Here is a 12956-nt window from a genome sequence, read left to right on the forward strand (position 1 = left end):
AGGTGTTCGAGGTAAACCATGCTTAATCTTCATGCCATATACCTCAGCAAGGCTTGTTATCAAGGTGTTGCAGAATTGACGTCCATTATCTGATTGTAGGATATCTGGGGCGCCAAAGTGGTTGATCCATAAGAGCAGGCAGTATTCAACTTCCTGTGCAGTTTTCTGTTCCATTGGGTACTTGAGAGGTCGGCCTACCTTGTTCTCAAAGATTGAAGGAAAGCGTACGACTTCTGAGTACTTGGAGAAATGATCCTTTATGTGGCATATCCAGCGATAGTTCTTACCCCGAGTTTTACATTCATCAGAGCGCATGTCAATCAAATCGATCTGTATTCGTTCGAAGGGGTCATTGGACTTGATGGGCTGCAGGTCGCCTTTGTCCTTGCTCCGAGCCCTATATGTTCAGTGTTATGATAAACAGTCTGAACTCACCTCAACTGGCAGATGTTGCAAGCGTCAATGACTGCTTTGACTTCCTTTTTACCCACTCCTCGATAATGGGCTCTTATCTCAGCACGGGTTTTGTTTTGTCCGGAATGTGATACCACATTACAGTGTACATGTATGATCTTTGCTAGTACCTGTGAGACTGGAACAAGTTTGAACCATGTATCGGTCGAAAGTGGCTGCATGAGAATGTCCTGCCCATCTTCGCTTAGTTTGTGTTGCTGACGAATACGAGTCATCCATGAATTATGAGGCGTGATGAATGGTGGGGATTCATTTGGGTGAACAAGAACCCATCTTCGATTGTTATACTCCTCATCTGATAACGTATGATTGAACCTCTGATCAATGAGCCACTGCTGGAAGCCGTTCTCAAAATCTGCGCTAAACACGGAGGCAGGTATGGACATGGTTAATGAAGCAACTCTGTGGTTTCTCAGGAAGAGAGGGAGGTGTTGACAAGTTCTCGGAGATCACGGAAAAAGTCTAAGTGGCAGCTACCCGTGCCGCTTCAGAGATGCACGGTTTTTGGGCCGTGTCAGTCTGAAGAGTCACGCCTTCAGGATGGCACGATCCCACCCATGCATCTTCAGAGCTGCACGTCTTCCGTGCGGCACCTAACACATGCTTATTTTTGAGCCCAAGTGGATGAAGCTCTTCTAGCAGCTCTCCTCATATCCTGGACACAGTTTGGTATCATAGAAGTTGATGGGGATCAATGGAGATGATTTCTCCTCACGGTCATGGACAGGAAAGTGTGACGCTTTGAAGTGTCATGATCTTTACCCATGACACTTCGAAGTTGCACGGATCTTCGATCCGTCACGCTAAGCCCCATGACACTTTGAAGCGTCATGGCTTCCGTCCGTCACCTAACATATCACACACAAGGACAAAAAGACATTGCTATAGGTTTGAGGGGTGACTGTCAGGATCCAGGTGAAGGGCCCTAAAACCCAAGAAGAAGGTAGATAGTGAACCCAGGAGCGCTGCATCCAGTCCTGTTGATTATACCTGGGAACGTTGAGGTCCGTCTAAATGAGACTTTTGCCTTCCAACTCCCTTGGCGGGATGATGTCCTGCATCTTGAACCTACATAAGTATAGATTCGTCTCCTACTCCATCACGGAGTTTGAAACTCATGGGGCTATGTACAGCATTATGTGTGTATGGGACAACTTCTAAGCTCCACAAGAAAAGAGGACCAAGAGGTGAAAGGGAAGAGAGAGAGAGAAGCTCACCTTTCATGGTCTTTTTCTCACTGCCTCTTCCCCCTCCTCCCCCACCTCTCCGCCTCTACGACCACGGTGAGCGGAGTACGATTAGACCTGCACAGCATCACACACTACGCAGAAAGCTTATAAATCCGATTCTCCTGACGTCCCCCACAATCTCAATTTCCTATCAATTGCCCTTTTGCCACCATCAGCGGACGAGCGGATTCCACCTAGATCCCCCCTACCTTCAATGACAACGTTTGACCCTCACGAGTGGCAGCTACATCGCGTGCAGAAAAATGGGGATCGTCACTGGCAGTGGGTCCGCAATTCAGCTCCTAAGGGGGATTCTGACGTAAAGGACAGGCAAGAAGAGCCACCTGAATCAAGCAGCATAGGTGGATCACGGACTACTAACACAACGCCTGCACGGTCCCGCCCAAAGATGTCACTTAAAGATCATGTCGCTCGTGCTTTTCAAGCTACTGATCATGAGTTGGACAAACACGAGAAACTTTTTGGGCTCTTAAGGGATGGCATAGGGACCGAGGACTCCCGAAAGAACGTATGCGCTGCCGTGACCAACAGTCTGGTCAAACTTAGGGTACACGTCGTACAAGATCTGACTTGGAGTGCGGAAGATACTGAGCGTGGCTTCAAACAGTTGGAAGCGTGGTCAAATGCAGTGCGAGAAGCAAGCAGTGATGAGATTGCTGATCTATACTGGGACCACATCGACCACGTAGAGGCATTGATAGTGAGATGGGATGAGCGTCACGAGATAGAACAAAGGTGGTGGAATGAGACCCATGTCAGATTGAACACGCAAACAGAGAGAGTTGTACAGCTTCTGCAAAGTCTGGGCAGCAAGGGAAGCAGTTGGGTTCAAGATCACCCCACTGACTTTCTTCCGTATGAAGTTTATACAAAAGCCGAACTCCAAAAGAAACATGACTACCTGGAACAGGTGACATCCTTAAGGAGTGACAGAAGTGTTAAACACCCTCGATACTACCCTCTGCAGGAGCCAGATTGGGACACATTCTGGGTAGAAGCTGGGGCTCGGTGCCAAAGCATTCAAGCATCTGTGGATGCCAAGCGTGCACTCGAGCCCGGACCTACCAAAGGTAACGGGAAAAAGGATGGGAAAAGAGTCGGCGGTAGGGGTCTAGATTTCTTGTTACAAAGTCCGACCAAGCACACAAAAAAGGGTTCTGAAGATCCCTTGGTACGTATTGCTAGGCCAACAAGTGTGCAAGGTGAGAAGGCCCTCACCCTGGTGGACAGAGAGGGAGATAGTCAAGGTGGAACTGTGCCAAAACCAGTGTTAAGTCTCTTAGACACAACGGACCAGTTGAAACTGGGTGGAGAACCAAGAGAAGACAAATTTGGTATCTGTAGAGATGAGTCAAGACAGACAGGGGCGACCATTGAGTCAATGTCACCTAGACAGAGTTTCAAACCTCCATCAGAATCAGCTCGGTCTAAAAGTCCACTAGCCACTGACTTGGATAGTTCTGCCCCAACCGGATGGACAGAAGAGACTGGGTCAAGTAACTTTGGCCAAACAGATGCAATACACGTCCAAAGAGGGCACCAATCGTCAAAGAAAAAGAAGAAAAGGTCTGGGAGGAACCTCATCTCCAATAGTCAGCCGCAATTTGTTACTTCAGGCCCCTCACCTTCCCGCGAACTTTCTGCGGTGGACCTTCCTACGAACAAGGAACTCATGGGAAGACATATGGTGGATCCGGAGGAACGGTTCACAACATTTCCGTCCGGATCACCTCCAATAGAACTTGACACTGCGAGATCTTTGGAGCCTCCAAGTGAAGTGAATTCTGCTCCTGATAACACAGAAGATAAAACATTGAACACTTCCCAACAATCATTGACAGCTCAAAGACGTCCAGATGACCCTCCTTCAACGGTAATTGAGCCTCAAGGGACAGGAAGAGACATTCATGATGAAGCTTCCAAAGATAACAAAACCAGTCAGAGTGAAGGTTCCATGTCCTCCAAAGGTCACGAGTCACACGAACGGGACACAGACTGTGCCGTGGCACTAGTACCCACACCCAACAGACTCACACATGATATACTCACAGAGAGTGGACAGTCGGGAGAACATGATAGCACAGGTGGAAAGGTTCACTGCTCATACACTGGAGTACCCCTGGCAATGAACCAATCACACCATTCTGCTCATGATCCTGGCGTTCCTGCTTCCGAAGCACTTAGATTCATTCCCAGGCAGGTCAAACTTGGTGGGTCAGAATCGTCAGCACGGATTGTGATACTTGCTCCTTCACCAAGACGTCACCTACCCAAGGGGGTCCATAGTCTCACTGTTGCACAGAATCCCGAGTCTACACACACGGAGCATTTATCCGAGCGGAGCGCAAGCGGACAGGGCAAACCTCGACCAATCTGGAGTGCTCCTCCCACAACACGAGTGAGAGAAGCTGAGAGCCTAGCAGGCTACTGCGAGACTGATTTGCCTTCCAACAGATCCAAAAGTGCCCACCCTATCCTATATGAGAGGCCGGAATGGGTTGAGGGGGAATTCGACCTCAGCCAAGTGTCAGCTTTGGAGTCGATCAGACCCGTTCTCTCCTAGTACGTAGTTTACTGTAATTACTGTATATAAATGGCTATGAAATCAGTATGATACACTCACATATCCACACTCCTATATCCGAGACTTGTAGCAACTCCAAGAATGGGTAGAAAACGTCGGAGGGGATGATGGTAGTCATATTAATTGCTCATGTGATCAGATCTCCGGTGTGCAAGGTTTTTAGGAGCCTCTTGTCAGCCCCTTTTCTTCTCATCGCTCTTGATGAGTGCTGAGCAGGCAAAGGTGATGGAAAGCCAGCAGACTAGACTGATCTTGTTTTCTCGCATTGAATTCTGTTGATGAGCGAGTACTTTGGTGGTGATGGAAAGTGACTCCACGTCCGTCAGGACCAGAGGTTGTAGATGTGCCAGGTGACGTACGGAAGACAAGTGACAATTCGAAGCGTCACGGCTTCCATCCGTCACGTAACATATTCACCTTGGATCAGAAAGCTGCGTGGTCTTTGATACGTGATGCGTACGCTGTTGACCGCATGCAGAATCATGCATGTGCATGACAGCTTAACCCATACATTTGCCATAAATCTAGCTAAACTGAAGTCTTGGGTCTAATGCCATACCAGGCATACTCACTGGGGATAACTTAACTAACTGAAGGTTCAGTTCTCTTGCATAAAAGGCATCAGAGCAGAAGCAATTATGAAACCTTGTTGATAAAACATGAAACTAGACTTGTTGATTCATATCACTGCCATGTTAGCCGATAGGATCGGTCCAGGACGGCCAGACCGCCGTTAGATAATTACCCCTTCCGTTGAATAATTCTCTGTTCAACTTATCCTCTGAACTCTATTTGATTGTCTATGGTTTACTGTGTGTGAGTGGGATGTGATAAGTATAGAGACATGTAGAATTGATGCATGCTCTTTTTCCCCTCTGTATTATCATCTAATTATCAGTAATCATGCCAGAGTAAAGGTGGACAAGGATATGAGGTAGAAGAGCAAAGCGAGACAGAGATAGATGAGGGACACAAGTTGCTAGGAAAGATCTCATGTGACACATGAAAACGGAATCGGGGTGGTATTAGAGCACACGGAAATGGGAAATGAAATACTACTACCAGGATCCTGTGACTAGGTACCCTTGAGCCAGACAGAGTCTTGACCGTCTATTACCTGCTGCATTCCACCTCGGTGAGAAGAGAGCAGAGTTGCATACAAACTGGGATTTAAAGGATGGATATTGTTCATTATACTTCTCTTTCCCTCTGAGATGGTATCTTTCCATCAGCAAATCAATGCTTCCCCAGTGGTGTTTGAGCGGGCAGTGACTCAACAGTAGTGGGGTAAGGTTGTCCATTGGCAAAATCTTCACCAGAGCTTACTTACCTGAGTATGTCCAGTGGACATACACAGCCCCAAACTGCAGTAACAACAACCATGATATCTAGCCAGGCAGCGGCCGGAAGAAGTTTATCACATCAAGTGAGTTAGAAAGCTCATAGATCCTCCAAAGTCACCGGGTATTTACTGTACCAAGCCATGATCTTGGCAGCACCAACCACGAAGGAGAAGACGCAGTTGGCAGACTGGCTACCAGTTTGTATAGACGTAAACGGAAAGGAGGGAGGGGGGTAGAAAGAGGGAAGCTCAAGCAGGGGGGTGTGAGGGGAAGGGGAAGGAGGAAAGGTAAAGGAAAAGAAGACAGTAGAGAGACAAGCCAGGGGAAGGAAGATTGATTAGACAGAGGTTGGGAAGGGAAAGTGAAGGGAGAGCTAGATGAGCCTAGAACGAGGGTAGAGATGAACGAATGGGGTAAGAGGAAGTTGGGTTCGGGGAAGAGATCTCAGCTTCCCGCGATTATATTAAATTCGAAGAAGTCGTCGCATCGCCACGATTTCGGAGTTTCAGTGATGGATGAGAGGAGAAGCAAGCCATGCATACTTGAGAAATAGATAAAGGTCTCCTGTATCTGGCCTAATTGCCATACGGCTCTCTCTTGTATACCCATTATCAGTCAACATGGAACATGAATCTTCGACATTAGTATTCTACTACTATCCTGCTGCAGACCACTTGGGGAGGAAGACAGCGCAATGGCATACCAATTGCCAGCTGAATGGAGACGATTCCATCAGTGACCATGATGAAGTCACAAGATTCCGTACAATTCTCAATGGGGGTGATCTGAAGGAAACGTGGCCTTATTATAGTCCAAAAGAGTATGAAGTAGCTCCAGATGAAGTACACTGTACTGATCGTGCTAAGGACGCTAGAGACGCTGTAAGCTACCAAACTTTTAGATTGAGCTCGGTCGTTGCGCAGTTGAAACGTGACATGAAGGAAGTCGAGGAAAACATACTTTCTGGCCAGGAAAATGATCCGATGGAAGATAATGACAATAAGCTCAAGTTTAAAAGATCAGAAATATCAGAACGATTGATCGTGGTATCTCGATATTTAGGTGGGCTTCTAGAAGTGGCTCATCTGCCAACGGTATCCTTTCAGAGAGAATCGTTTAAATATCAGGCGGAAGTGAAGGGATGGATTGACAAACTTGAGGAACTTCAACATGCGACTGAATCCTGTGACAACTCCATTCAAGGGAAGCCCACAATGAGCGAGAAGCAGAAGAGCTTGGAATTACGGACCAGGTGTCTCATATCAAGAGGCAAAGATCAATATGAGTCAAGCAGGTATGGCGACTTCGTCGCGTATATTGAATGGGCCACTGTGAATCAAGAGCTTGTTGATGTAGCAGAAACGATCAGAGACATGAGCGCAGAGTGGTTTGTCAGTCAAGCAAATGAGCCAGAGTTTGTCCTACAAGTGGGTAAGGCAGATGGACTACCAACTGAAACAGAGAAGGAGGAGGCATATACCAAGTATAGGAGTGCCAGGGAAGAGATAATACAGGCTACACAAGAGAATCCGGAACTGTTTCCTGATGGGGATAACTACTTTGAATTCAGCCAGGATTATCAAGAAGTGAAGACGGCTTGGGAAACACTGCGGAGAACGAAGAAGAGGCGAGATCAAAGGAAACGTCACAAACAAAAATGCTTGAGTGGATTTACACACACGGCTGCCCAGACCAGCTCGCCATTGACTTCACCGGGGAATCTTGTTGGTGACACAGCACATGATGTTCCATCAGTCCTTCCACAAACTGAAAGCAGCCACAATGTCACAGAGGCAAAAACCAATGAAGGGGAATACTCGCTCACCACCCGTCCTGACAAAATGGTTCAAAACCTTCCAAATACATCAGTGACCACAGACAGACTGTCAGAGCCTGTCCAACTGAACCAGGTGATCAGATCTGAGAACAATATGGACTTGAATACAGACGACTCGGCTGCCAAGTCTTCAAGTGTACGGTCCACAGAGAAACAGGACACCCCAGTGGTTGGTGGAAGTCATAGTCCAGATCCCGTACCAATCACAAGATGATGAAGACATCGGACTTCTCCACCAATCGCCACATTTGCCCCCTATAGCTCAAGGAGGGCAGACTGTGCTTGATACCCACAAACTTGTAGTGGACACCCTACAAGTAGGAGGCTCTGATCTTGAACAACTGCCTGCCAATCACAACTCTGAGCCATCCGAGTCATCACCAAAAAGACAAGACACCTCTAGTAGCTTCAGCCAATCAACAAGCGTATCTCCTACAGATTTGACTATGGCATCTCCCCAAACACCAGCCACCTCTGCCCATTCCTCTGACCTATCTGATGATGTTTATGCTGATCCAGAAAACATTGGAGTTGGTGGAAGGAATTCAGGTTCTCATTCTGATTCTACTTTTTCGACAATTGAGTCCCTCCCCAAGTGGGACAGAGGGAGTGAGGAACGAATTGGTAATCAGTCAAAACAGAGAGAACTCTCAACCCTTATCAAGCACATACACTCTTTGTTCCGTGGAGATATCTCCAACTCTCCTTCAAAAACCTCACCAATGCCTTCTGCAGCTTTGTCAAACCCTTCCAAGAGATACATCCCAGGTTCTCATTCCAAAGCAAAAGTGACATCAAACCATTCCACACAAGACATCTGCATTCCTCGATCTAAAGCTTGTGTATGGTTTTTTGAAAAATCTCATCCTCTTATAACTCGAAGAAGAAGTCTAAGTGACGTTTCGCATTTTGACTGAATAGACCTATCGGGACCCATACACACAAGACGAGTTGTTTTGGTTCCCTTCTGGCTCCCTAGTTTTGTAATTTAATGCTAGCACCATGTGGATTGAAGCAGGCCCAAGGAGGTCGAGGGGCACAGATTTGTCATCCTGACATCTTGACCAGTCCAGAATCGATTGTCGCTGACAAAGCAGTAATCGTACGTCAGTGTCTTAGCTATGCGAAAGTAAGTCTTCGGCAAGGGAAATGCTCTTAGTGACATGGTAGTTGAGAATAGTGTATATAGCAAGGGAGAGTAACCGGCAAGGGGACAGATCAGTAGTACCAAATGTGAGATGCCACTTTGTGATCACTTTTTATCAAAGCTGATTGCTAGATAGCCGTACGTACTCTTAGCTATGATAACAGTGAGGCATGAGCAAGAACTCGCCTGGTTACTCTTAGCTATGATGAGAGCGATATAGAGCAGCCAGGGGGAATAGCTGAAGGTATAGGTAGTCACGGAAAGTACTCTATTGATCTGAGGTGGGATCTCATACTCCCCTAGAGGAAGTTGTAGGAGGCGAAATGACACATTACCGCTATTCTACATAAGTACATCCCGCTGACAGTCTCGCTTCTTTGGAGGTTGATGGAGCTCGGCTATCATGAGACAGAAGGGTACAAATCCGTTAGGGTGATTCAATGTGTTGTTTCCTCCCTTTTGATAGGCGCATGACTCTTGTGGCCTTATAGACAACTGTGGGAGCCGATCAGCCGTTTTTCTTTTGGGTCTTCATATTCTCATTCAGATCTCATCACCCGGTCATGACACAAACTAACCTCGACCCATTAATTGATGAAACACATACAATCTTCATCTACGTTGATTGATTGATACATTGTCTTCTCCAAGCGGACATCACATTGGAATTCTCTCGTAACTCCACCGACACCGCCTCCGGTCTCGGGGTTTGAACCCCACTTGGAAGGCTATGGACTTCTTCCTTCCCCTTTACCAGATTTCTTTTGGTATATAAGCTGTAATATTTCCTCAGCAGGATGATCTGACCTGCGTCTAAGTTGCCACCCTATCCATTCGAATTTGACCCATGTCTCACACCACTTATCCAGGGCTGCGATGTTTGGAACAGAATATAGACTTCTCATCCCCTGACGATTTTCGCACTACAGGTGATGATAGGGAGGTAATTTCTCATCTTCCCATACTTTCTTCATACGATTGGAGAGTACGAGAAGAGTTATTCGAGCGAAATGTTCCGCCCCATATGATCAAAAAAGGTGATATACTCGTTCCAGCAAGGAGACCGACAATCTTCTCTCAGTCTACTACACTTTTCCGAAACGGAGATCAATTTCCGTACTTGAGTACCCGGTCTACCACCATGACCTCAAGGCAAACGGACTGTGCACCGCACTATGACGAGGGAAACCGCTTGAGAGGCCGTCGGGGAGGAGGATCAGACAGGGAGGGGCGGACTGACCACAGACCATCGAGCGGAAATAGTACCACAAAACCCTTCAGTAGAGAACTTAGCATCAATCTCAGTAAGTCCCACCATTCAGCCTCACTATCTGGTATCACCCGCAACAACTTTGGTGGTGGTGGAGATGAAAATGATGGTGGGGAGATGGCAAGTCCTTCCAGGGAAGGGGATTCAACCATTCCTGTTGACTTGATACTATCAGGGCTATATATTCCTCCACATCGCCAAAAAGGGAGAGTTCCCCATTGTGTGGAATGATCGGCTAAGCTGCCTCCCAATGGAGAGAAAGGGCAGGCTTGGGATTCTCCCATCATGTTATATCTACTGTACATCCACATAAGAAAGTGGAGTGTCTTGCCTCAGTGACTTGAGGTGACAGATTAGAAAACATGACTTACTGTTCAACTTCGACACCTTGTCTACCGCAGATTCGGAGAGACAGTTTCAGACTTGAAGAGAGGTGTATCATCATATGTGGTATGAGGTTCGATCCTGCGTCGATGGTAGGGCGATTATGAAACCCGTGCGTCAAAAGTAGCGTTTTCGCCACATTGAGTGAGGTGCCACATCCCTTCCCTTCCCTTCCTCTCATCCTCCCTTGATCCTTGCCCTAAGTATCTCTTACTCTACCCACCTTCTCCATGATCCATCCGTACCCTTACATCCACTCACTCGGTCATGCTCCTCATACCTTTCTGTCCGACCGATGACTCATGCGGTCATGAGATGTACGTGGGGTCAACGTCAGCAGCACCGCCCCGCTTCCATCATCTCCTTTCCAAGCGCCCCCATCTACATATCAATCGCACCCCGCTCTTCGACCCTTCCTCCTCCTCTTCCTTTCCACACATGGATCTAACGTGCCTGAGCTAGTAGTCTGTCATCTTGTAACCGATGTGTCCTCTCTTCTTCCCGCAGGAACCCTCCCGCTGAGTCACTCCACTTCACACGAGTCCCTTGCTAGTCGAATGCACATTATATAATGAATTATCACTCTCCCCTTGACCCGTACTGACATCCATCTGTATCCTTTTGAAAATGTACCTCGTCCTCTCATCTCTCCTAACCACTCTTGCCGCTGCTTCTCCCTTGGGAAAGAGAGACGACAGACTTTCCTGTGTGCAATTCCAATACGGAGGTTAGTCATCTCCTCGGCTTGAAACTTGTTCCTCGCTGATTACAGGCCCTTTCACCTCTTTCGGACTCAACGGATGGATTCATCTTTATGCCAATGTGACACAGTTCCATCCTGATACCCAAACCACAACCTTTAACGTCACTCAAGTCGGAGTGGATGGCAACGGTGAAATTGCAGCTTGTGGGGATTGTCGATCAACTCAGCAATTTGGGTTTGAGGTGTGTCAAGGACCCGATGGCAAGGGATATGAGGGTTTGTAAGTTTTTCTTAGAATATCTTCTCCTACTACCCCCTTCTCCATGTTGATTCATTCGGATATTTACTTCTACAAGAGTAGAGCATCAGTGTGACAGTGGTTGACTTTAAAAGGTCAAACTCCCCCGAATTCTTCTACGGTCATATCCTCTTCACATATGACCAATCCGACATTCAATGTTTAGAAGCATTACGTATACCTGTCAATGGGTCTACGGTCAGGTTGGCAGACTGTCAATACCGGTATTCTACAGCTGGGAAGAGTAATCAATATTTCCTGTGAGTTTGAACTTTTTTTTTCCACCTTTCCTTGCCTAATGAGCCAACTACATTCCTCTCATCATCCGTCGGGGTGAATATGTCACAAAGATACTCTTATTCTCTACTCTTTCCTTTCCAACCTAAAGACTGTTCCTCTAGGTTTGGAGGGGCAGTCCAGTGGCCAACCTTGATATCTTCTCACGGGGTCGTATAACCCCCAACACCTTTGGTAAAGTCCACCACCGGAAAGTGACATTTGCGAAGAATGAAAATCGATGGCGCGCTTTGCATGTCTGACCAGATAGGATGTCCACCAGTACAGGTCCGTACGAAGCTCGGCTTGTACAAGATGATTCAGCCGGGTGAGCTTTTCTTTTACCTCTTATCCTCCCCATTCATTCAACCATACTTTACAACTTATCCATCCATTGTAACACTCTCAAACGCCAGGCTCAGGCCCCTCATTATCTGACTCACCCTCAAATCATCACATCACGTATGATCATCATATCGCCTCTCTCCACATTCCCCCGAATCCACCCACAATCAATTTTAAACCCTCCTTATCAGTCAGCGTCGCCGTCCACCATCCTCCCTATTCATACCGGATTTTCCCGTCTCCAATTCATATCAACTTTTCCCATATATCATTTGATATCAGTACACATGTCATTCCCAATATCCGGAAATGGGAATTTGGTGTTTAATAACCAACTCATGCTCATATCAGATCTTACGGCCCCATCGTCGATTCTGACGGTGTGGTAGAACTTTACGACGGTCCTGCTACTGGTCCATTCTCATTTTTCGGTTTCCAAGCTCCTATCTTTTAACCTTCTCCTTCTGCGCTATCAAGGTATCATTTGGTACCAATTTCAGTGCTTTGTAACTCCATCTCTTCAACAACCGAGTACTCGTAATGATATATGGGTATGGAGGGAAAGTTTGAATTTTCGAATCTAGTGAAGCAAAATTATGCGGCTGTGACGGATCCTAATATTTATAAATTATGCGACTGTGACGAACTGTTATATGTTTAATCCAGTGAAGGAAATGTATATGTTTTTCGAGAATTGTGACATGCATGATCTACAATAGTAAAGGAAGACCACAATTGTATATCTTGATTTACCATAAGTACACCACAATGAAGAACATTAACAAGTTACCATACGTATCCTACCTTGACCACAGTGATGACTCTATTCGTATATGATTTAAATCGCCATACTTGTACTCGTATATGACTAAAGTTTGCCATATCCATCAATATAATTACTAAAAAGGTCTTACATCAAATCCCCTTTCAACTGTCCATCAAACAACCCTCTTGACTCCAAGCGAATTCAAGACCATCGTAGAGAAATCACATCGATTTTAGTGTTCACATCGATCTGAAGAATATAAATCCTCCTATACCTCAT

The 12956-nt window shown here is 46.5% G+C and overlaps 3 protein-coding genes across 3 annotated transcripts; all 3 read left to right on the forward strand.

Moving 5' to 3' along the window:
- Window positions 1-2112: 2112 nt before the first annotated feature.
- Window positions 2113-4287, forward strand: TREMEDRAFT_61494 (uncharacterized protein; the record flags this gene model as incomplete). The annotated part of the gene is made up of 1 exon (XM_007003993.1): window positions 2113-4287. The coding sequence occupies one exon, from the start codon at window positions 2113-2115 to the stop codon at window positions 4285-4287; it is 2175 nt and encodes a 724-aa protein (XP_007004055.1).
- A 1984-nt stretch (window positions 4288-6271) lies between these two features.
- On the forward strand, window positions 6272-8809 carry TREMEDRAFT_61495 (uncharacterized protein; the record flags this gene model as incomplete). The annotated part of the gene is made up of 5 exons (XM_007003994.1): window positions 6272-7561; window positions 7599-8328; window positions 8586-8617; window positions 8659-8721; window positions 8768-8809. 5 exons carry the CDS (start codon window positions 6272-6274, stop codon window positions 8807-8809), a joined length of 2157 nt encoding a protein of 718 aa, XP_007004056.1.
- A 2107-nt stretch (window positions 8810-10916) lies between these two features.
- Window positions 10917-12365, forward strand: TREMEDRAFT_29816 (uncharacterized protein; the record flags this gene model as incomplete). The annotated part of the gene is made up of 5 exons (XM_007003796.1): window positions 10917-11016; window positions 11062-11272; window positions 11386-11550; window positions 11838-11894; window positions 12263-12365. The coding sequence occupies 5 exons, from the start codon at window positions 10917-10919 to the stop codon at window positions 12363-12365; spliced, it is 636 nt and encodes a 211-aa protein (XP_007003858.1).
- Window positions 12366-12956: the final 591 nt, after the last annotated feature.

This window comes from Tremella mesenterica (genome assembly GCF_000271645.1).
Source record: "Tremella mesenterica DSM 1558 unplaced genomic scaffold TREMEscaffold_4, whole genome shotgun sequence".
NCBI lineage: Eukaryota > Fungi > Basidiomycota > Tremellomycetes > Tremellales > Tremellaceae > Tremella > Tremella mesenterica.